We start from the raw sequence: 24,163 nt of genomic DNA, 5'->3' as shown, positions 1-24,163 counted from the left end.
TCCATATATATTTGGACAGAGACAACATTTTTCTAATTTTGGTTATAGACATTACCACAATGAATTTTAAACAAAACAATTCAGATGCAGTTGAAGTTCAGACGTTCAGCTTTCATTTGAGGGTATCCACATTAAAATTGGATGAAGGGTTTAGGAGTATCAGCTCCTTAACACGTGCCATCCTGTTTTTAAAGGGACCAAAGGTAATTGGACAATTGACTCCAAGGCTATTTCATGGACACGTGTGGGCAATCCCTTCGTTATTTCATTCTCAATTAAGCAGATAAAAGGCCTGGAGTTGATTTGAGGTGTGGTGCTGCATTTGAAAGGTTTTGCTGTGAAGTAAACATGAGGTCAAAGGAGCTCTCCATGCAGGTGAAACAAGCCATCCTTAAGCTGCGAAAACAGAAAAAACCCATCCGAGAATTTGCTACAATATTAGGAATGGCAAAATCTACAGTTTGATACATACTGAGAAAGAAAGAAAGCACTGGGGAACTCATCAATGCAAAAAGACCTGGGCGCCCACGGAAGGCAACAGTGGTGGATGATCACAGAATAATCTCCATGGTGAAGAGAAACCCCTTCACAACAGCCAACCAGGTGACCAACACTCTCCAGGAGGTCGGCGTATCAATATCCAAATCTACCATAAAGAGAAGACTGCATGAAAGTAACTACAGAGGGTTCACTGCACGGTGCAGCCACTCATAAGCATCAAGAATAAAAAGGCTAGACTGGACTTTGCTAAAAAACATCTAAAAAAGCCGCACAGTTCTGGAAGAACATTCTTTGGACAGATGAAACCAAGATCAACCTCTACCAGAATGATGGAAAGAGAAAAGTATGGTGAAGGCGCAGTACAGCTCATGATCCAAAACATACCACATCATCTGTAAAACACGGCGGAGGCAGTGTGATGGCTTCGGCATGCATGGCTGCCAGTGGCACTGGGTCACTAGTGTTTATTTATGATGTGACACAGGACAGAAGCAGCCGAATGAATCCTGAGGTCTTCAGAGACATACTGTGTGCTCAGATCCAGCCAAATGCAGCCAAACTGATTGGTCATCGTTTCATACTACAGATGGACAATGACCCAAAACATAAAGCCAAAGCAACCCAGGAGTTTATTAAAGCAAAGAAGTGCAATATTCTTGATTGGCCAAGTCAGTCACCTGATCTCCACCCAATTGAGCAGCATTTCACTTGTTAAAGACTAAACTTCAGACAGAAAGGCCCACAAACAAACAGCAACTGAAAACCACCGCAGTGAAGGCCTGGCAGAGCGTCAAAAATGAGGAAACACAGCGTCTGGTGATGTCCTTGTGTTCAAGATTTCAGGCAGTCATTGCCAACAAAGGGTTTTCAACCAAGTACTAGAAATGAACATTTTATTTAAAATTATTGAATCTGTCCAATTACTTTTGGTCCCTTTAAAAACAGGGTGGCACATGTTAAGGAGCTGAAACTCCTAAACCCTTCATTCAATTTTAATGTGGATACCCTCAAATGAAAGCTGAAAGTCTGAACTTCAACTGCATCTGAATTGTTTTGTTTAAAATTCATTGTAGTGATGTCTATAACCAAAATTAGAAAAATGTTGTCTCTGTCCAAATATATATGGACCTAACTGTATCTTATCAGAGAATTCTGCATCTTTCTATTCCAAGAGTGGTCATTAGTTTTAAAAAATTCTCAAATTAAGGGTAAAATCTGTTTTTAGTGAAGATACATTTTTCCATTACTGAGATAGGAGATGACAGTTGGTGCTCATAAAGTTCTATGTGGAAGGGGGGAGGTGAGGGGGAGGAAGAGCTACACATATAGCTCCTCCTCACTCCTCCCCCTTTCCGTATACATAGGATCTTATCAGTAGTAACTTCCATCACCTATCTCAATAATAGTAAAATCTGTCTTCACTGAAGACAGATTTTACCCTGGAATTTAGAATTTTAAGAAGGAATGATGAGTCCCGGCTGATAAAGAAGCAGATTTTTCTGATAAGATATATTACAAAGCTGCTTATTTTCATGTGTCGTATTGATTTATGAAATAACAATTAAAATGGCAGCTACTCTTTAAGGCAAAGTGCACTTTATTAAATTGGACATTGACATGGCGAATGGTGATACCAAATTGGTGATTTATTATTATTATGTAAATTTTGCTTACATTTCAGTAAAAGCAGCATTCGAGAATTTTCGGCCACCACTGGTAATATCCAATCAGCTGGGATGTTGGGTGTTGGACTGCACTGATCAGATATTGAGGGCCTATCCTAAGGCTACAGTCACACAACCGTATATTCTCTCATCTGTGAGAGTCAGGCCGGTTATGCTAATCACATGTTGATCAAACTCCTCGGAGGAGGAGGAGATGGCAAAAAAAAGTCTCCACTCAGATGTCATCCTAGTGATGTCCAATTTTTTCCTTCAACTCCTTGACTTGCATGGCAGTGTACGATCTGAGTATCCAATCAAACTTAGGCATGCTGTTATTTTTTTTAGTCAGACCAGGTTGGTTCAGGAAAACAAATTGGCCATGTGCACCGCCCCATAGAATAACATTGGTCTGAGTGTAATCTGATTTTTGTCAGATCGTACTTGGACCGAGAATACAGTCATGTGAATGAGCCATTGGGATAGGATATTATTAAAAAAATTATTGGCCAACCACTTTTGTTTGGACCTCCGCTGATTTCAAGGATGGGTGATAGCTTTTAATGATGGAAACAACTTTTTCATTTTCCTGCCAATCACAGTTTAATTTGACAAAAAGGTGTATATCTACAAACTACAGTGTCATTATACAGATAAACCGCCATCAACATGATAACAAACTACAGTGTCGTCATACTGATGCACCACCATCAACAGGATAACAAATTACAATGTTGTCATACCAATAAACCACATCAACAAGATAACAAACTACAGTGTCGTCATAGCAATGAACCGCCATCAACAAGATAACAAACTACAGTGTCATCATACAGATGAACCGCCATCAAACAGATAACAAACTACAATGTCGTCATACAGATGAACCGCCATCCAACAGATAACAAACTACAATGTCATCATACCGATGAACCGCCATCAACAAGATAACAAACTACAGTGTCGTCATACCGATGAAATGCCATCAACAAGATAACAAACTACAGTGTTGTCATACCGATGAACCACCATCAACAAGATAATAAACTGCAGTGTCATCATATCGATGAACCACCATCAACAAGATAACAACCTACAGTGTCATCATACCGATGAAGCGCCATCAACAAGATAACAAACTACAGTGTCATCATACTGATGAACCGCCATCAACAAGATAACAAACTACAATGTTGTCATACCGATGAACCGCCATCAAACAGATAACAAACTACAATGTCGTCATACCGATGAACCGCCATCAACAAGATAAACTACAGTGTCGTCATACTGATGAACCACCATCAACAAGATAACAAACTACAGTGTCGTCATACCGGTGAACCTCCATCAACAAGATAACAAACTACAGTGTCGTCATACCGGTAAACCTCCATCAACAAGATAACAAACTACAGTGTCGTCATACCGATGAAATGCCATCAACAAGATAACAAACTACAGTGTTGTCATACTGATGAACCGCCATCAACAAGATAATAAACTGCAGTGTCATCATATCGATGAACCACCATCAACAAGATAACAACCTACAGTGTCATCATACCGATGAACTGCCATCAACAAGATAACAAACTACAGTGTCGTCATACCGATGAACCGCCATCATACATATAACAAACCGCAATGTCATCATACTGATGAACCACCATGAAAAAGATAACAAACTACAGTGTCGTCATACCAATGAACCGCCATCAAACAGATAACTAACTACAGTGTCGTCATACCGATGAACCGCCATCAACAAGATAACAAACTACAGTGTCGTCATACCGGTGAACCTCCATCAACAAGATAACAAACTACAGTGTTGTCATACCGATGAACCACCATCAACAAGATAATAAACTACAGTGTCATCATATTGATGAACCACCATCAACAAGATAACAAACTACAGTGTCGTCATACCGATGAACCGCCATTAACAAGATAGCAAACTACAGTGTTGTCATACCGATGAACCACCATCAACAAGATAACAAACTACAGTGTCGTCATACTGATGAACAGCCATCAACAAAATAAGCTTTCACCATTTTCAATCCTTCAAACTTTTTCCTCTAATTCTTCTTAACTCCTTAACAAAGAATTTATTTTTTCTTAATAGATTTGTTACTAAAGGAAAAGTCGAATTTCCCACAGAGGCTTTTCAGACCGGTACATATTCTTAAATTGATATATTTTCTACTGTTTAAGCTTCGGCTTGAATACTTAAACAGATATGCCCGGTCTATCTTTGAATAACAAGTCAACTGGTGAAATGTAATTTAGTCTGTTGGATGAAAGTCAGATCTTGTTATTAGACAAGTAACATTGGCATCAGAATACTAATTTGTCATCAAGATTCCTGTGGTTAACTGCAAACTTTTGCGTAATTAACTTTCGACTTTGAACTTAAGCCCAATAAAAAAAAAGAAAGAAAATAAAGTAGATTTTTTTTCTCTCCGATCTTAGGAGAAAACATCCCTCAGTCTATAAACTGAAAATTTACAAGAGCTTTTGTTATTATTAGAAGAGGTTTTATGATACAAAACTTTTTTTTATGTCATAGCGGTACTTCATTATGACATGACAGCAGTTGGTCCGAAATGAGTTGTTGATATTCATACACCATAAAAGCTCAGGGATATTTTGGAGTCTCATATAAGTTGTTTTTATGGTAGTGAAAGTTTTGCCTTGTTCAGACCTCGTTAAATTGGATCTCAAAAGGCAAATTGTAGAATTATTGTACGGAGATTTTTATTGCTAACAAAAAAAAATTATGCTGCTTTTTTTAAAACCTTTACTATTTTTTTTTTTCCTTAATGCAAATTATTTCAATTTCTTTAAGGATTATCCTATTAAAAAAGGGATTGTCTCATCATACATTGGTAAAGTTGTAAAATACTTGTAAAACAATCAACATTGTAATTTACTTGTTATTAAACATCCTTTCTATTTTCAAGAAGGGAGGGATTTTTATTTGTATTTGTGACACCACAGGGTCCTGGTTGTCACAGTGGCATTGCTTTCCTCATGGGGAAGCGATGGAGGATTCCTTTTTGACAGGTAATCAGCACATACAACACCATTGTGACTCCAGGCCAGAAGGGGGAGCTCTACACCCGACTTCAGGGGAGCTACTCTCTCTGGTCGGGAGGAGGAGTTAGTTGCTAGGCAGTTACTAGGCAGTTGGGAAGAATTAGACAGTTGGTGCCAGACAGCAGTCTGGAGCAGTCTGAGGCAGAAGGACGGGTGAGGGGCCGTACAGCCTGAGGTGCTGTAGCTCCTGTATAGCGAGATACAGAAGGAAGAACAGCCTTTAGCTAACTGTCAGAGAGTGAAGCACAGGAGAGTGACAACAAGGGAGAATAGCTGCGACAGGGCTACCTGCCTGATAGAGTGCAGATACTGGTAACCGGAAGACCAAGGTTGTGTCATACTCTAGGAGGCACAGCAGAAACAGGTAGGACAGCTAGACTACACGTAACCTGTCCGGCCTAATACCCAGGAAACACAGTGACATATAGAACCCTGGTCATGATAGAGACCCTGTAAAAAGGCTCAAGTCACCTGTCATACTGGTTTGTGTCCCACTTCAATAAAGGACAGAGATAACCTTGAGGACTTGTGAGTGTCTAAGTCAGCAAGGGACTATAATACCACCACCCTAAGGGGAAGGCTTTTAACTCCATCTGGTAAAGCTGGACTCTGAACTCGCTTCCAAGCTGGCCGGACACTGCCTGTACCTGTGATCTGGTGCCCTGGACTGTGGCTGCCTGCTACCATCAGTAAACCAGGTAAAAAGCCTGCACAACTGCATCCTTCGTTCTTTACTGCACCACTCACCATCTTCCATCTATTCACCGGGAGCCCTGGGGACCTACTTCACCTGTGGGAAGTTATACTATCTGGCTACCATAACATCACCCCAGAGGACACCTTTAAGCAGCATTGGTCTTCCCTGACCGAATACCACAGGTGGCGTCACAAACTTTCTTAATTTCAAAAAACCCTTTAAGACCATCCCTTTAACATGGGCGCCTGGGCCACAGACTGGGTCACCACCGTGACACATCCCTTTAAGTACCGGACCCGGTACCGAGTACCCCACGGCCCAGGCGGTCGACTCACATTGTTTACTGCTCGTTGCCCAGATTACCGGCCACTGTTACAGTCTTTCAGAGGTAGCTGGTCTAAGCAAGAAGAACAGCACTTACAAACTGCTTTCTATAAAATTTGTAAGTGCTGCTCTGAAGCTGGATGGATCTCTGCCTCTGCCTGCAGCATCACAACTGTCAATCAATCCAGATCGTTAGCTCTTGGCTATAATGGATGGTTGTTGCAAAGAGTCTCTCTCACCCTGAAGGACTTGTCCTGTTATCTCCTACATGTCCTGTTCTGCAATACAAAGACAAGCTGCTGATTTGTAATGCTTAATTTCCCCTGTGGAGGCACTGCAGGGAAAATAAACACTTGGAGTCAGGTTTCTCCACATATTGCAGCTAATCACTGGGGGATGCAACAGTGGTTTCTTTGGGATCTGATTACTAAGGATAGTCCATAACCAGCAACATTTTTATTCCCATGTTGACATATGACGTACAGTTATGTCATATCCCAACTCTGACTTTGATGCAAGCTCACAATATGAGCCTGCATGTTTCCTGGCAGATGATGGCTGTGTCTTTCAGCAATCATCTGCCTCTAACATCCACGAATGGAGTGGAGCTCCTCTTCCGCTTTTAAAGGGAACCTGTCACCTGAATTTGGTGGGTCCTTTTTTGGGTCACATGGGCGGTGTTTTCAGGTCTTTTATTAACCCCTTTTTTTCCAGCTGGCCGCACGCTGGTCGCAAAATTGACTTGCCGTTGATTTGCTTTCCTCCCTAGTTAACGCGTGCGCAAAGCAATCTTGCCTTGCGCATGCACAGTATGCTTTGCCCAACTGCGGGCAAAGCGGAAAACCATTAGTGTGCATGCGCCGTCGCACTATGTCCCGGAACACAGCAAAATACGGAAGTATTCCCTTGACCAAAAATTAAGAAAGTTCAGGATCTCATAAAAATTTGACAGAAACCCACATTTTCTTTACATTTAAACTCTAAGAAAATTTTCAACTTTTGTATCACCGATGTGAAGGATCATGTTGCCAAATAAATGAGGCACGGTGAAAATTGGTGGAATTACATTTTTTTCACTATTTCATCCAGCTAGGATTTTTTCCTAATTTTTCAGTAGATTACTTGGTAAAATGAATGGTGTCTATCAAAATTACAACTCGTCCTGCGGAAAAAAAAAAAAAAAACAATCCTCATACAGGTATGTAAATGAAAGTTATGACACCTGGAATAAAGGCAGGGAAAAGCAAAAGAGCAAAAAAAAATTAAAAATTGCCAGTTAAGTTAGAGAAGTCGTTAAGAAAATGGATGATTTAAACCAGACAATTCTTTGAAATATTTGACTCTAAATGTAAAAGTTTATTTTAAATAGACAAACAAAATAGAAAATCTGTTCTGTTTTAGAAAAACAAAACTTTTTTAAAAAGCAAGATACTGATCCTGTAAATGCCAGTCGTCGTAGTATAGCAGTATCCTTACAATTATGATGTCGCTGTTATACGGTAAGAGTAATGACTTTTTCATGTAGACCCTAAGCGTCTCTTTAATATTTAACATGCCATTTGTTTTGTAGGTTGTAACTCAGGTAATGTGCTTGTTAGCTAAAGCCGGTCATTTTCCTCCCAGTGGTTGGTCGCACACAACCTTAGCGGTTTTTGCATTCGATCCTGGCTGTTAGAGTCCGTACAGCCAAAAAACTTGTCACCATAATGCCTCATAAGACGTTATGTAGCGGTTGTATCCGTCGTCTCGTTGATCTTATAATTTCTGATTACAGTCCCCAACCAAGAGATCCAGGGCGTGATAGCATTAACGTTGTTTGAGGACTACATCTACTGGACAGACGGCAAAACCAAGTCACTGAGCCGAGCCCACAAAACCTCCGGAGCAGACAAGACCCTACTGCTTAACTCTTGGCACACCATATCGGATATTGAAGTTTACCACGCCTATCGACAGCCCGATGGTGATTATCACTTTCTTGTTACTTTGCACCTTTTGTGTCATTCGCATTTTCGAGCAATTTGTAAGATGCTGGGATATAGTTATTTTTACAAATTTTTGCAAAGCAATATGCACTTGACCCTTCTTCCCTGGGGAAATCTGGCTCCAAGAGACGGGACTCGTTATAATTTATAATGAAGTATGGTACAAGGAAAAGCTTTTCTGAAAGGGTAATTGGGAATTTGTAAATATCAAAGTTAAAAAATAAGATTTTCGCCAGCTTTAAAATACAGATGGCACTTATCTCCAAATCTCAAGGGGATACAATCCTTTCGCTTAGATTTTTACTTTAGGGGAAAAAAAAACTAGAAAAATGAAATAAATAAAATAAAATGAATTACAAACCAACATGTTTGAAGGGGACTTAGGTACAGGGCTAATAGGGCTTAATTCTGCATCGGGAGGTGAATTGTGCCGGTGACGTCACATCTACAGATATTTGCTTGATATCTCCTGCTCATGCACGTGAACCATCAAATATCTGTAGACGTGACATCACTGGCGCTGCTCACATCTCTAACCAAGGTTATTCCCAACATTTAAAGAAGTGCTCCCATCAAAGTTTTTATCCTCTCAATATATATCAGTCATCATATTATATAGATCTGTGTAGTTACAATTGCTCATTTTGCCTTTCTACCCAGTTAATTCTTCTCTTTTCGCTGCTCTATGTAGAAACAGGAAGTCTTTTGTTACTGCATTAATTATTCCCCTCATTAACTCCTGACCCAGTTGCTTCTCCCCCTGCCATGGACATTTCCAGTGATGACTCATGCAGGAAAAATTGACCTCCTGTGTCTACATAGAGCTTAGAAGGATTCAGCTAGTCAGTTTTTAATCATGTGATTTCACAGAACTAATGGAAAAGAGAACAATTAATTGGGTAGAAAGAAAAAAATAGCAATTGTTCCTTATATATGTGTATATATATATTATCCTATATAAATATTTGCTTATAATGTCTGATGAAACTATGACTAAGTTATCAGGCAGGGTAGCTAAATTGTCACTTTGAATATTTCTAGAGTAAAAGGGAAATTAACAGTAACATTCTTGCAGAAGTTTGACGTTTTAATGAACGGTTTAAATGTGAATAAATCCGTGTGTTGCTACGTGTAACCAAGCTGTAATCTTTCATTTCCGGATGTAGGCAGCGTGCAGGTGTCTCCTCATCTGTATGCATCCTGACTCACTGGATGGTTTGCTAAATGGCTTTTTATGTAGTGCGCGAGGAGCTCCCTGTTATCACAGTATCATAGGAACCGTTTTATTAACGACTGGATACACGTCCTTGTCATAATGCATTTCGTGTAATTTTTTATTAGGTCCCTTCTTCTGTTTAAAGCATCTTATTAAGGAATTCAATTAACTTTATATGCATGGAAATATGATGTATTATGCCATTGTCTTTGTAGTGCCTGACCACCCTTGTAAAATTAACAACGGAGACTGCAGTCACTTATGTCTATTATCGCCTCACGGGTCACACACCTGTGCCTGCCCCACTAATTTTTACCTCGCGGAAGATAATAAGACATGCCTGTCTAACTGTACCGCCAGTCAGGTGAGTTCTTCTCATAAGAAATGAGATGGCACAAGATATTATTATGGCTTCTATGTCTTTTTGAATACTTTTTATTTCACTTGAAAAGAAACATTTTGTCTATTATCAAAGCATGAAGTTATTTTAAAGAAATTACATTTTTGTAAAAGCAATCTGCATTATATTAGTTACAGTATATTCCTGTACATAAGGGCAGTATTATAGCAGTTATATTCCTGTACATAGGGGCAGCATTATAGTAGTTATATTCTTGTACATAGGAGCAGTATTATAGTAGTTATATTCTTGTACATAGGAGCAGTATTATAGTAGTTATATTCTTGTACATAGGGGCAGTATTATAGTAGTTATATTCTTGTACATAGGAGCAGTATTATAGCAGTTATATTCTTGTACATAGGAGCAGTATTATAGTAGTTATATTCTTGTACATAGGAGTAGTATTATAGTAGTTATATTCTTGTACATAGCAGCAGTATTATAGTAGTTATATTCTTGTACATAGGGGCAGTATTATAGTAGTTATATTCTTGTACATAGGAGCAGTATTATAGCAGTTATATTCTTGTACATAGGAGCAGTATTATAGTAGTTATATTCTTGTACATAGGAGCAGTATTATAGTAGTTATATTCTTGTACATAGGGGCAGTATTATAGTAGTTATATTCTTGTACATAGGCGCAGTATTTTAGTAGTTATATTCTTGTACATAGGAGCAGTATTATAGCAGTTATATTCTTGTACATAGGAGCAGTATTATAGTAGTTATATTCTTGTACATAGGGGCAGTATTATAGTAGTTATATTCTTGTACATAGGGGCAGCATTATAGTAGTTATATTCTTGTACATAGGGGCAGTATTATAGTAGTTATATTCTTGTACATAGGAGCAGTATTATAGCAGTTATATTCTTGTACATAGGAGCAGTATTATAGTAGTTATATTCTTGAACATAGGAGTAGTATTATAGTAGTTATATTCTTGTACATAGCAGCAGTATTATAGTAGTTATATTCTTGTACATAGGGGCAGTATTATAGTAGTTATATTCTTGTACATAGGAGCAGTATTATAGCAGTTATATTCTTGTACATAGGAGCAGTATTATAGTAGTTATATTCTTGTACATAGGAGCAGTATTATAGTAGTTATATTCTTGTACATAGGGGCAGTATTATAGTAGTTATATTCTTGTACATAGGCGCAGTATTTTAGTAGTTATATTCTTGTACATAGGAGCAGTATTATAGCAGTTATATTCTTGTACATAGGAGCAGTATTATAGTAGTTATATTCTTGTACATAGGGGCAGTATTATAGTAGTTATATTCTTGTACATAGGGGCAGTATTATAGTAGTTATATTCTTGTATATAGGGGCAGTATTATAGTAGTTATATTCTTGTACATAGGAGCGGTATTATAGTAGTTATATTCTTTTACATAGGGGCAGTATTATAGTAGTTATATTCTTGTACATAGGAGCAGTATTATAGTAGTTATATTCTTGTACATAGGGGGCAGTATTATAGTAGTTATATTCTTGACATAGGGGCAGTATTATAGTAGTTATATTCTTGTACATAGGGGCAGTATTATAGTAGTTATACTCTTGTACATAGGAGCAGTATTATAGTAGTTATATTCTTGTACATAGGAGCAGTATTAGAGTAGTTATATTCTTGTACATAGGGGCAGTATTATAGTAGTTATACTTTTGTACATAGGGGCAGTATTATAGTAGTCATATTCTTGTACATAGGAGCAGTATTATAGTAGTTATATTCTTGTACATAGGGGCAGTATTATAGTAGTTATATTCTTGTGCATAGGGGCAGTATTATAGTAGTTATATTCTTGTACATAGGGGCAGTATTATAGTAGTTATATTGTTTTACATAGGAGCAGTATTATAGTAGCTGTATTCTTGTACATAGGGGCAGTATTATAGTAGTTATATTCTTGTACATAGGGGCAGTATTATAGTAGTTATATTCTTTTACATAGGGCAGTATTATAGTAGTTATATTCTTGTACATGGGGGGCAGTATTATAGTAGTTATATTCTTGTACATAGGAGCAGTATTATAGTAGTTATATTCTTGTACATAGGGGCAGTATTGTAGTAGTTATATTCTTGTGCATAGGGGCAGTATTATAGTAGTTATATTGTTTTACATAGGAGCAGTATTATAGTAGCTGTATTCTTGTACATAGGGGCAGTATTATAGTAGTTATATTCTTGTACATAGGGGCAGTATTATAGTAGTTATATTCTTGTACATAGGGCAGTATTATAGTAGTTATATTCTTGTACATAGGGAGCAGTTTTATAGAAGATATATTCTTGTACATAGGAGCAGTATTATAGTAGTTATATTCTTATACATAGGGGCAGTATTATAGTAGTTATATTCTTGTACATTAGGGCAGTATTATAGTAGTTATATTCTTGTACATAGGGGCAGTATTATAGTAGTTATATTCTTTTATATAGGAGCAGTATTATAGTAGTTATATTCTTGTACATAGGAGCAGTATTATAGTAGTTATATTCTTATACATAGGGGCAGTATTATAGTAGTTATATTCTTTTATATAGGAGCAGTATTATAGTAGTTATATTCTTGTACATAGGAGCAGTATTATAGTAGTTATATTCTTGTACATAGGAGCAGTATTATAGTAGTTATATTCTTATACATAGGGGCAGTATTATAGTAGTTATATTCTTGTACATTAGGGCAGTATTATAGTAGTTATATTCTTGTACATAGGGGCAGTATTATAGTAGTTATATTCTTTTATATAGGAGCAGTATTATAGTAGTTATATTCTTGTACATAGGAGCAGTATTATAGTAGTTATATTCTTGTACGTAGGAGCAGTATTATAGTAGTTCTATTCTTGTACATAGGGGCAGTATTACAGTAGTTATATTCTTGTACATAGGAGCAGTATTATAGTAGTTATATTCTTGTACATAGGGGGCAGTATTATAGTGGTTATATTCTTGTACATAGGGGCAGTATTATAGTAGTTATATTCTTGTACAGAGGGGACAGTATTATAGTAGTTATATTCTTGTACATAGGAGCAGTATTACAGTGAAGCAAATAATTATTTGATTCCTTGCTGATTTTAAAAGTGTGCCCACTGACAAAGACAGTCTATAATTTTAAGGGTAGGATAACTTTAACATTGAGAAATAAAATATCAAAATTCAAATCCAGAAAATCAGATTGTATAAATCATATACATTTATTTGCATTTTGCAGTGAGAAATAAGTATTTGATCCCTCTGGCAAACAAGACTTAATACTTGGTGGCAAAACCCTGGTAAGCAAGCACAGCAGTCAGACGTTTTTTGCAGTTATGAGTAGGGTTGAGCGACCTTTGCTTTTATAGGATCGGGTCGGGTTTCACGAAACCCGACTTTTTCAAAAGTCGGGTCGAGTGAAATCGGCCGATCCTATAAAAAAGTCGGGGTCGGGGTCGGCCGAAACGCGAAACCCAATGCAGTGCATTGGGTTTCCATGGTTCCCAGGGTCTGAAGGAGCGGAAACTCTCCTTCAGGCCCTGCGATCCATATTTAAGTGTAAAATAAAGAATTAAAATAAAAAATATCGCAATACTTACCCTCTGACGCGCCCTGGTACTAACCGGCAGCCTTTCTTAGAATCAGCCTTCCAAGACCTTGCGGTGACGTCGCGGCTTCTGATTGGCCGCGCGGCGGTCACATGGGTGGCCGCGCGACCTATCACAAGCCGCGACGTCACCGCGACGCCACCGAAGGTCCTTCCTAAGAATCAGCGCTTCCAGGACCTTCGGTGACGTCGCGGTGACGTCGCGGCTTGTGATTGGTCGCGCGGCCTCCCATGTGACCGCCGCGTGACCAATCAGAAGCCGCGACGTCACCGCAAGGTCTGGGAAGGCTGATTCTAAGGAAGAAAGGCTGCCGGTTAGTACCAGGGCGCGTCAGAGGGTAAGTATTGCGATATTTTTTATTTTAATTCTTTATTTTACACTTAAATCTGAATTCCGATACCAATTCCCGATATCTTAAACATATCGGGAATCGGTATCGGAATTCCGATTCCAGATTCAAAAGATCGCCAACTTCATGGCCGACCCCACACAGGGGTCGGGTCGGGTTTCATGAAACCCGACCTTGCCAAAAGTCGGCGACTTTTGAAATATTTCGACCCGTTTCGCTTAACCCTAGTTATGAGGTTTGCGCACATGTCAGGAGTAGTGTTGAGCATTCCGATACCGCAAGTATCGGGTATCGGCCGATACTTGCGGTATCGGAATTCCGATACCGAGTTCCGATACTTTTGTGATATCGGGAATCGGTATCGGATCCATATTAATGTGTAAAATAAAGAATTAAAATAAAAAATATTGATATGCTCACCTCTCCGGAGGCCCCTGGACATCACCGCTGGTAACTGGCAGCCTTCTTTGTTTAAAATGAGCGCGTTTAGGGACTTCATGACGTCACGGCTTCTGATTGGTCGCGTTCCGCTCATGTGACCGCCACGCGACCAATCAGAAGCCACGACGTCATTCTCAGGTCCTAAACTCCTCATTCTAGGAATTTAGGACCTGAGAATGACTTCGCGGCTTCTGATTGGTCGCGTGGAGGTCACATGAGCGGCAGGCGACCAATCAGAAGCCGCGACGTCATTCTCAGGTCCTAAACGCGCTCATTTTAAGCAAAGAAGGCTGCCGGTTACCAGCGGTGATGTCCAGGGGCCTCCGGAGAGGTAATTATATCAATATTTTTTATTTTAATTCTTTATTTTACACATTAATATGGATCCCAGGGCCTGAAGGAGAGTTTCCTCTCCTTCAGACCCTGGGAACCATCAGGATACCTTCCGATACTTGGTGTCCCATTGACTTGTATTGGTATCGGGTATCGGTATCGGCGATATCCGATACTTTTCGGGTATCGGCCGATACTATCCGATACCGATACTTTCAAGAATCGGACGGTATCGCTCAACACTAGTCAGGAGCAATTTTGGTCCTCTCCTCTTTGCAGATCCTCTCTAAATCATTAAAATTTTGAGTCTGTCACTTGGCAACTAGGAGCTTCAACTTCAACTCCAAATTTTTAATGGGATTTTTGTGTGGACACTGGCTAGGCCACTCCATGACCTTAATGTGCATCTTTTTGAGTGACTCTTTTGTTGCCTTGGCTGTATGTTTTAGGTCATTGTCTTGTTGGAAGACCCAGCCACTACCCATTTTTAATGTCCTGGCTGAGGGAAGAGGTTGTCACTCCGGATTTTATTGTGCATGGCTCCATCCATTCTCCCATTGATGCAGTGAAGTAGTCCTGTGCCCTTAGCAGAGAAACACCCCCAAAACATAATGTTTCCACCTTCATGCTTGGCAATGGGGATGGTGTTCTTTGGGTCATGGGCAGCATTTCTCTTCCTCCAAACACGGGGAGTTGAGTTAATGCCAAAGACCTCAATTTTTGTCTCATCTGACCACAGCACCTTCTCCCAATCACTCACAGAATCATCCACGTGTTCACTGACAAACTTCAGACAGGCCTGCACATGGGCCTTCTTCAGCAAAGGGACCTTGCGGGCACTGCAGGATTTTAAACCTTTACGGTGTAATGTGTTACCAATGGTTTTCTTGGTGACTGTGGTCCCAGCTGCCTTAATATCATTAGCAAGTTCCCCCCGTGTAGCTTTAGGCAGATCTCTCACTTTCCTTATGATCAGGGATACCCCACGAGGTGAGATTTTGCATGGTGCCCCAGATCCATGACGATTGACAGTCATTTTGTATTTCTTCCATTATCTTACTATTGCACCAACAGTTGTCTCCTTCTCACCAGCATCTTACTTATGGTTTTGTAGCCCATTCCCACTTTGTGCAGGTCTATGATCTTGTCCCTGACATCCTTATAAAGCTCTTTGGTCTTGCCCATGTTGTAGAGGTTAGAGTCTGACTGATTGAGTCTTTGGACAGGAGTCTTTAATAAAGGTGACTATGTAAGACAGCTGTCTTTAATGAAGATAACGAGTTGAATAGGAGCGTCTAACTGGTCTGTAGGAGCCAGAACTCTTAATGGTTGGTAGGGGATCAAATACTTATTTCTCACTGCAAAATGCAAATAAATTTATATAATTTATACAGTGTGATTTTCTGGATTTTATTTTTGATATTCTATCTCTCAATGTTAAAAATAACGTAACCTTGAAATTATAGACTGTTCACGTCTTTGTCAGTGGGGAAACTTACAAAATCATATTATCACAATGAGCCAAATGCAGGAACTGGACTCCCTGCATACACGTGCTATAGACATTTATCACCATGAGCGCCACTCTTGTGACGTAAAGATAGGAGGTGGAAAAACGGTTACGAAACAAAAGAAAAGTCTGTTTGGTTTCACTTTTCCGGTCGATAAACTGAGTTCCCAAGGGAAGAAAATATATTCATGGACCGATGGTTGTATCTCAGCTCTCCCCATTGATATATAAACGTTTACAGCAGAATATAGCAACATGCACATTTTTATTAGCTGGAATAGACTTATGTTTTCCTCTGCACTGAAAAAAAAAGAATTAAGATAAATTATTACATTATAATGTGCAAATTCGTAAAAGTTCATTAAAATTGGATAAATATTTTATGTATTCAGTCCTGGATCTAATTCTCTGTTACCATAATATACTGTACCGCTGCTTGGAATCAATTTTTGCAGTTACAGAATAATTTTCGCTCAGCGGCAGAATCCTTCACGCAGGTGTCTCTTCTCTATTTCATTACTAATTCCCTTAAAGGATAATCACATCCAAAATGCGAATTCAGCAGAAATCAACTAAAATAGAGAATAATAAAATCCGAGATGAAAGGTTTTATTCCATTTTTGACAATTTTCTACCATTTGTCTTTAACTTCCCAGCTCCGTCATTAGGCGTGAAAGTTAAAGGAGAACTTTCTGTAATGTTATAAGACTATCTTTGTCCTAAGGGTTCATGTTCTCAGTGCACCAACCATTTGGACCTATCTTGTATAACCCTGTGAGCATTTTTCTTAAGGATTTATATATTTCAATGCATGTTTTATTAGAATGCATGCTTTATAGGGGAAATTACAGTATGTCATATCGATGTCCTGCCATGCAGAGTTTTGCTTTCTATGCAATTTCAATTATTGTCCTCATTTTCTTCAGCATATGATTTTTTTTTTTGAACATTGCTTTTTTGAAAATTAATTATCCATGAGCAAATGTCTTTATAAGCTGGTGATAAGCTTGTATTTGCACATAAAAGTAATTCTGAACAAGCAAAGCTGCAATATAATGTACAACCGCTGGGTTTTTGAAACCTTTTGTGGGCAAAATAAAAGTCACACATGGCAGATTTGTTGCAAAAATTTCAGTAGTGTTTATCTGAATGAGGTTGATGGATTTCTCCATACCACATTCAGATATATAGGGCGGTCACAAAAAATCTCTGAAACAAATGTTACTAGTTTCATTATACACTATAGCTGCCCATCATTAGGAAGGTTATTTGCAACAAAAAATGTTCCAAGGCAGAAGGTTGTAGATAATTTTTAAGCCTTATGCTGTACAGCAACTGCAAACCATAAGAAGGATACATAACCATAGTGAAAGGATAGGTGATAACGTGCTGATGACAGGTGGTCTGACTGCTTCAAACCCCCCACCGATTCAGAGAATTGGGCTGGTAAACATCAAGTTTTGAAGAAGAGTCAAGTGCTGTACTCAGCCATCTGCATGGTCCCATAGAGTATGAAAGAAACGTTGGTGCGCATGCGCTGTTTTGATGGGGCATCATTCTCGAAGATGGGTGAGAGTCTCAGTAGTCTGAAGGGATAAAAAATAACTTGCAAATCAGTAGGAATCTGACGTTAATGCTCCAACCACCCTTGATCCAGAGAATTGAGCTTGAAAGGTCAAGTTATGAAGAAGAGAGCCAAGTGCTGAAATCAACTATCTGCAGGAGACCCAAATAGAATTGATGAACCGATGAAGCGCATGCACGGCCTGGCTCTGTTCTGATGGGACATAATAGAGAATCATTCTTGAAGATGGGTGGGGTTCCCAGCAGTCTGGAAGGATAGATAATAACTTGTGAATCAGTAGGACATCTCAGACCCCCACCGTCCAAGGGCACGCATCCTTCATTATTTGATATCGAAGTGAAGCCGGGGAACATACACCCGTCTTAAATGGGCACTGACATGAAATGATGAAAGATGTGTGCATGCGCAAGACTTGCAGAGAGCCAGTGGTGCTAATCATATTATCACGTTGACAGGAGCATGTCAACATGATTACTGGTAAGACTAGTCTTGAGAAACCAACGCCCCCTCACCTAGTCTGAAACTATTCAGCAAGTTGGGAATGGATTTTTATCTTTTTTTTCATACTCTGCCATAACTTATACTGTACAAAGGGCTTGTTAGGCAGGTAGATAACATATGATTAAACATATGCTGGAATTAGAGGAATGGTGGAGCTGTCAGAATGAAGACTATGGCTGTTGTCAACATTGACTTAGAATGCCTGCACCTGGCTTTGACGACTTGGGGTCAAATCTTTGATTCCTATAAATATTCGCCTATTTAAAATGAAGCATAATATGTTTGATAATTTTGAAATCTTTCTGAGAAACAAATTGTTTTTCATGAGTAATTTTCCCTAATAAATAATATAGCTACAAGATAATACATACGGTAATAGGATTTCTCTTTCCCTTTTTGATTGCTGACCTATGTCGTTGTCAGTAAAATTTATGAGCCTTGGTGTGCCCATGATAAATATCATACGATTAAACATAATTACACTTAAAACTTTTTGTACTATGCGCCTCCACATCATAAAAACATTCCCCACTGTCATCTGAATTGCTTAATTACTAAAATGCATTCTTCGTCTTTTGACTAGTCTGCGTTAAACTGCCTGTCTGCATTCATAAAGCACAATTTACCGGCCCGTGGAATTCCCCATGTGTCTACAAGCACTTTACAAATACATTAGGAAGTCTGATAAGAGACACCAGACTAATCATTCACATGTACTTGTAATGCTCTTCACCCGTTAACTGTCGATAGGTAATTGAAACAACCGGTGCTTCTTCTGTGTTGACCAGATGTAGAAAGCCGAAATAATCTATCTAAATCTCTGGTCAACAATGGAAACAAGATCTTCCAAGCAGATGATAGAGATCGTTCAATGGGTCTTCAGCTAATAAACTGTGTAGAGGACAGCTGTGAGCTTCCACATAGACCATTATGGATGGTGTTTCACTTAGAAAGAAGAAGTTAATTGTCTGAAAAATGATGTGTCAATAATTTGATCTTTCAGGGCAAATTTAGGTTATGAAGTAAGCATGGTCAGTTTATCCTGAGAAGAACCATATTTGTAATTCCATAGTCTGTAGGCTACTTTTCAGGAAAACCATTTTATAAGCCACGTGTCTTGTAGGTGATCGGAGCACCATGGTGGTCTACATCACCTTCCCTTGATCAATCTACTTCTCTCCTGGCTTCATTGATTGACAGTTTTGGCTTGACATGGACCAGTGCTGTCTCAACTTAAAACCCTTGCAATATTGCCCCAATATAGGTATATTTTCAGAGAAGGGAGGTATCCAACTTTAGGGAAAAAGCTGCTTTGTTTTTACTATGATACTGCGAATGCGACTGACTTTAGTCGAGGCAGCATTGACCCAAGTGTAGAAAAAGCAATGAAGACCTGAGTGGTCAGATTGACTCACGATCGTCCACAGTGTACCAGGCACCTAAGTTCCATATCACAGAAAAAAATTATTCTATCGAAAAGTGGCCCTTTGATTTTGGACCTATAGACATGGTTTTTCTCACCGCAAGCTGCTCTAAATGGAGTTAAGTTTATTTCATAACAAATTTTGCTTTGACAGACTCCCTTTAAAAGGATTGTCTGTTTTAGTAAACCTTTTAGGGGGAATATTTAAAAATTCTCATATCCATTGTAGAATCTGTTGTGGACTGGCCATGATTGGCTCATTAAGAGTTATCAGTGAACACTCCTTTAATAATTTTAGCAAAATTGTGTTATATAGCTGTACCCAAAGATGGTAGTATAAGAAACCAGATGTCTTCTTAGTTGAGAGGGAGGAGCAGTTCTTGGACCCAAAACCATTGAGTATAAGGAATCCAGGGGTTAATTAAAGAGATTGTCAGGATTTCAGCTAAGTCAGAAACACAACAGAACAAACCAAAAACTGCACACCAGCAAATGCAATAACTGGCAAGTAGACATGACACTGAGAATTGTAAATGGGGGTCTGGGAGAGGCTGCTGAACCCTACCTCTGATTGTTCTGCTTACCAGCCCATGTAATTGTTTACTCCCTACGAATAGCACTATGGCCATAAGGGGTTTCCAATTGGTTGGGCTTCTGGTATGATGCTCAAAGGAACAAGAGCCCATATTTTGCTGATGGATCAATATATTGGAGACTCTGATCATCAAGCCTGACTACTGATCAACGGAAGCACTCCAGTGAGATCCTACTTTGTCTCAAAGATCAAATGATGACTGTTCTTTGTCCCTAAATGAAGAAAGAGTCTCATTAAATTATGAAGAGGTGACATTCCATTATTTCAAATACTGTCCACATGGTTTTGCCCCAGATAAGGGCCTTTATTAATCCATTGTACAGTCTTTGAAAAAAAAAGATTTTTGCAACTTATTAACCCAAATACTCCTCCTTTGGGTTAGCGTACAGGCTCTACTTTTCTTCTTCAGAGACGTTTAAGAAAACTTTAAAGGTAACTTTATGCAGCGATAACTAACCTCTAACATTTCATAGAAGATGGTTTATTGGGGTTTCTTGTTGCAAAGTTTAAAGTCTTCTTAAGCTTCTCTGAAGAAGAAAATTAGAGCCTGTACTGCAACCCAAAGGGGCTACAGAGGAGGGCAACATGACTAGGAGGTTTACCAGTGTCTTTGGAGTTAAGTGAGGTATCAGTTAATGGGGGTACCTAGTGGGTATCTTAATATGGTACTTTGGGAGGCAGTAGGCAGGGTCAACACAAAAAGTTGGGGGTAGATTAGGGGAGTATGAGAACTACATAGTCCTATCTGGGTGGTGCATCGGCTATCCATTTAGTAGGACTGCGTCTCTTCCACCCTTTCTTAATGTTGGATTGAATTCTAGAGGTACTGGTGGTTTAAAAGTTTCGATTTGGTTTTTATTTGGCTACACAAGGTTAGGCATTACGTCATGGCAGTTAGCTGGATGGGACTTTGGAAAGCCAATTTTTGGTATGGTAAAGGAGGGAGGTGACTCGTTTTGGTCGGGTAACTCCTCTGTAAGTAGTTCATAAAATACTTAGGGTACCTAGTGACCAAGTTCTCAGAGGACAATTTCTGGGACACTATTCAGTAGGAGGGCTCTTTAATCGGCATAATGCAGTTGGGAGCAAAGAGGAGCAGCTGATGGCACAAGGTTTTATCTGTTGAGCTTCCAAACATCCTTTCCTTCTATTCATGTCAGTTCTTAAATTATAGTATGTTATTAGTTTTAATATAGTTAATGTTATTTAATAAAGGCATCTGTGGCCATTTTCATCCAAGCTAGTAATGTCTATTGTTATTGAGGGACAGGAAGAGGAGGAAGCGGGCAATTGAAAGAAGGCTAAAAGGTCAGTCATTCCCCAGCCATGGGTAAAGTTTTGTTCACATACTAGGGTATTCATAAATTAATTTTTATGACGAAATTCACTGCTTAGCCATAGATTGGCAACTATTGGCATTGGCTCACTATAAATATACAATGGCTGTATACACTGTATACATTTTTTGCAGTGACTAACTGTACAGGAAAACATGTCAGCTGTGCTTCTCTATGTGGAAAGCTGTAACATGCATACTACATTGGTGGAGACCAAAATGGTCACCCTTTTGGCCTCCGGCAGGTATGTAGTGGGGCACACTTCCAGTGCATATGATGAAAAAATGGAGTGAACATGACCTAAGTTCATGTTGTTATTTCTTATGTCTTCTTGGTTGAGCACAGATTTGTTTTCACTGGCTGCAAAGTTTAGTGCGAATGTATGATCCAGGACTTTTGTATCTTCAGACTCAAGAATTTCATAACATAAAAAACCTTATAGTTACTTCTTTCTGTACACGAAATGTGGGGCATCTGGATTAAATCTTCAAATTAGAAATGTGCGGTTGACTTCTTCCTACAACTTACGAAAATTCCTACCTGTCTTGCACGGATTAGCATAAGTAAAATAGCTGATTGAGTACCGGGCGATAGATTTTTGCTTGTTTGATTTTGGACACCCAGTAGATTGTTTTCGCTTTTTTTGACACATTTATTCCAGCAAACATAAAAAAAAAGAAAAATCACAGATTTACTTTCCAAAGCTCATAACAGGTTTAGCTAACTATGGAAGAACGTCTGTCACATTTAGATTCACTGAGAAATGTTCTGTAAGGAACTTCAAAGAAACCGAGGCTTTGAAACACTCAAATGATTCCACCGTTCCATGAACGCAAAATGCATCTATCATATTAAACAGGGCAAAACTTAGCAGAAAACAGAATTATAAACCTCCAGCAACAATCATTCATCAACGCAAAGCTTTCATTAAATCATTAATGGGAAGTTATTTTCTTTCAGTTCCGCTGCAATACAGATAAATGTATTCCATTTTGGTGGAAATGCGACACAGTAGATGACTGTGGAGATGGATCCGACGAGCCTCCTGAATGTCGTAAGTTTACTGTTTTTTATTTATTTTTTTACACCAGACGTAAACATAATAGTGCTTTACGTTGGAATTTGAGGGGAAATGTTAATGTCGGTTTTATTTGTGACTGCGTTCCTATTACTTGTGCATCTTTACCTACAGCATTTCTGTCCAGAACTGGTGTTCCACTTTTTATGCTACCCCTTACTAGATTGAATTTATGACTTTTTTGTAATTTTCTGAAAAAGTGGAAATTCGTAAATCTTTCTTACACCATATTGACATAGCTAGCCAAGCTCAGATTGCACAAACTTTCTAAAAGTGTTAGAAATGATATAAAAAAGCAAAATCTCACAATTAGGGTTGAGCGACTTTCCTTTTTATAGGAACATGAAACCCAATGCAGTGCAATGGGTTTATAATGCTTCCCAGGGTCTGAAGGAGAGGAAATTCTCCTTCAGGCCCTGGGATCCATATTTAAGTGTAAAATAAAGAATCAAAATAAAAAATATTGATATACTTACCCTCGGACGCGCCCTGGTTCTCACCGGCAGCCTTCCTTCCTAAGAATGAGCGCCTGAAGGACCTTCGATGACGTCGCGGCTTGTGATTGGTCGCATGAGCGGTCACATGGGCGTCACGCGACCAATCACAAGCTGCGACGTCATCTAAGGTCCTTCAGGCGCTGATTCTTAGGAAGGAAGGCTGCGGGTTAGAACCAGGGCGCGTCCGAGGGTGAGTATATACCTATTAGGAATATACTCACCCTCGGACGCTTCCTTCCTAAGAATTAGCGCCTGAAGAACCTTAGATGACTTTGCCAAAAGTCGGCGACTTCTGAATCTGGCCGACCCGTTTCGCTCAACCCTACTCACAATTTGTTTTACGAAAAAAGGACATGCAAAAACTTTGACTTTTTAAGATAAAAGATTGATGCAAATAGATAATTTAATTAATTAGTGGCACACAAATTAAATACCTCCATGCAGTTCTCATATATTACTAGAATAGAGAGCTAAATATCACCTCTATACAAGTAATTTAGCGACAGTGTTATTCAAGGTCTTAACCTCTTTCCAACATCTCGATATTCCATTTTTGTGCTTTGATTTTTTCCTTCCCTTCTTCCAAGAGCCATAACTTTTCATTTTTCTGTCGATATAGCCTTATGAGGGCTTGTTTTTTTGTGACAGAAGTGGTAGTTTTTAATGGCACTGTTCATTCTACCATGCAATGTATCAGAAAATTGGAAGCAAACTTCCAATTGCAGTGATATTTAAAGATTCCACAAGTGGATTTTAGAGTTTTGTTTCGTAAAGCGACTTGTAGACTTGATTCTCCATAACAAACCAAACTTTTATATAATGTATAGGGTTTTTTAAGTGGTGAAAAGTAATTCAGAAATTTGTAAAGAAAAAATAATTTTGCTTGTGTTGGGATTTTCTGAGACCTGTAAAGTTTTAATTGCTTAGTCAAATGAGCACTGTAAATTTTGTTGTTTACATTGTGATATTATTTTGGAGCAGATACAACATTTTTTTTTGTAGATTGC

General features: G+C 38.8%; 1 protein-coding gene across 1 annotated transcript in view; it reads left to right on the top strand.

The window, feature by feature from the left end:
• LRP1B (LDL receptor related protein 1B) overlaps positions 1-24,163 on the top strand; it is a 1,659,362-nt gene that overhangs the window by 1,438,568 nt on the left and 196,631 nt on the right. The window contains exons 61-63 of the mRNA XM_069732880.1: positions 8,066-8,254; positions 9,708-9,856; positions 22,542-22,635. Of these exons, the coding sequence (XP_069588981.1) occupies positions 8,066-8,254; positions 9,708-9,856; positions 22,542-22,635 (432 nt within the window). The remainder of the gene's footprint in view (positions 1-8,065; positions 8,255-9,707; positions 9,857-22,541; positions 22,636-24,163) is intronic.

Source organism: Ranitomeya imitator, chromosome 7 (assembly GCF_032444005.1).
Source record: "Ranitomeya imitator isolate aRanImi1 chromosome 7, aRanImi1.pri, whole genome shotgun sequence".
Taxonomy (NCBI): Eukaryota; Metazoa; Chordata; class Amphibia; order Anura; family Dendrobatidae; genus Ranitomeya; species Ranitomeya imitator.
This window is presented reverse-complemented; position numbering and strand designations above follow the sequence as displayed.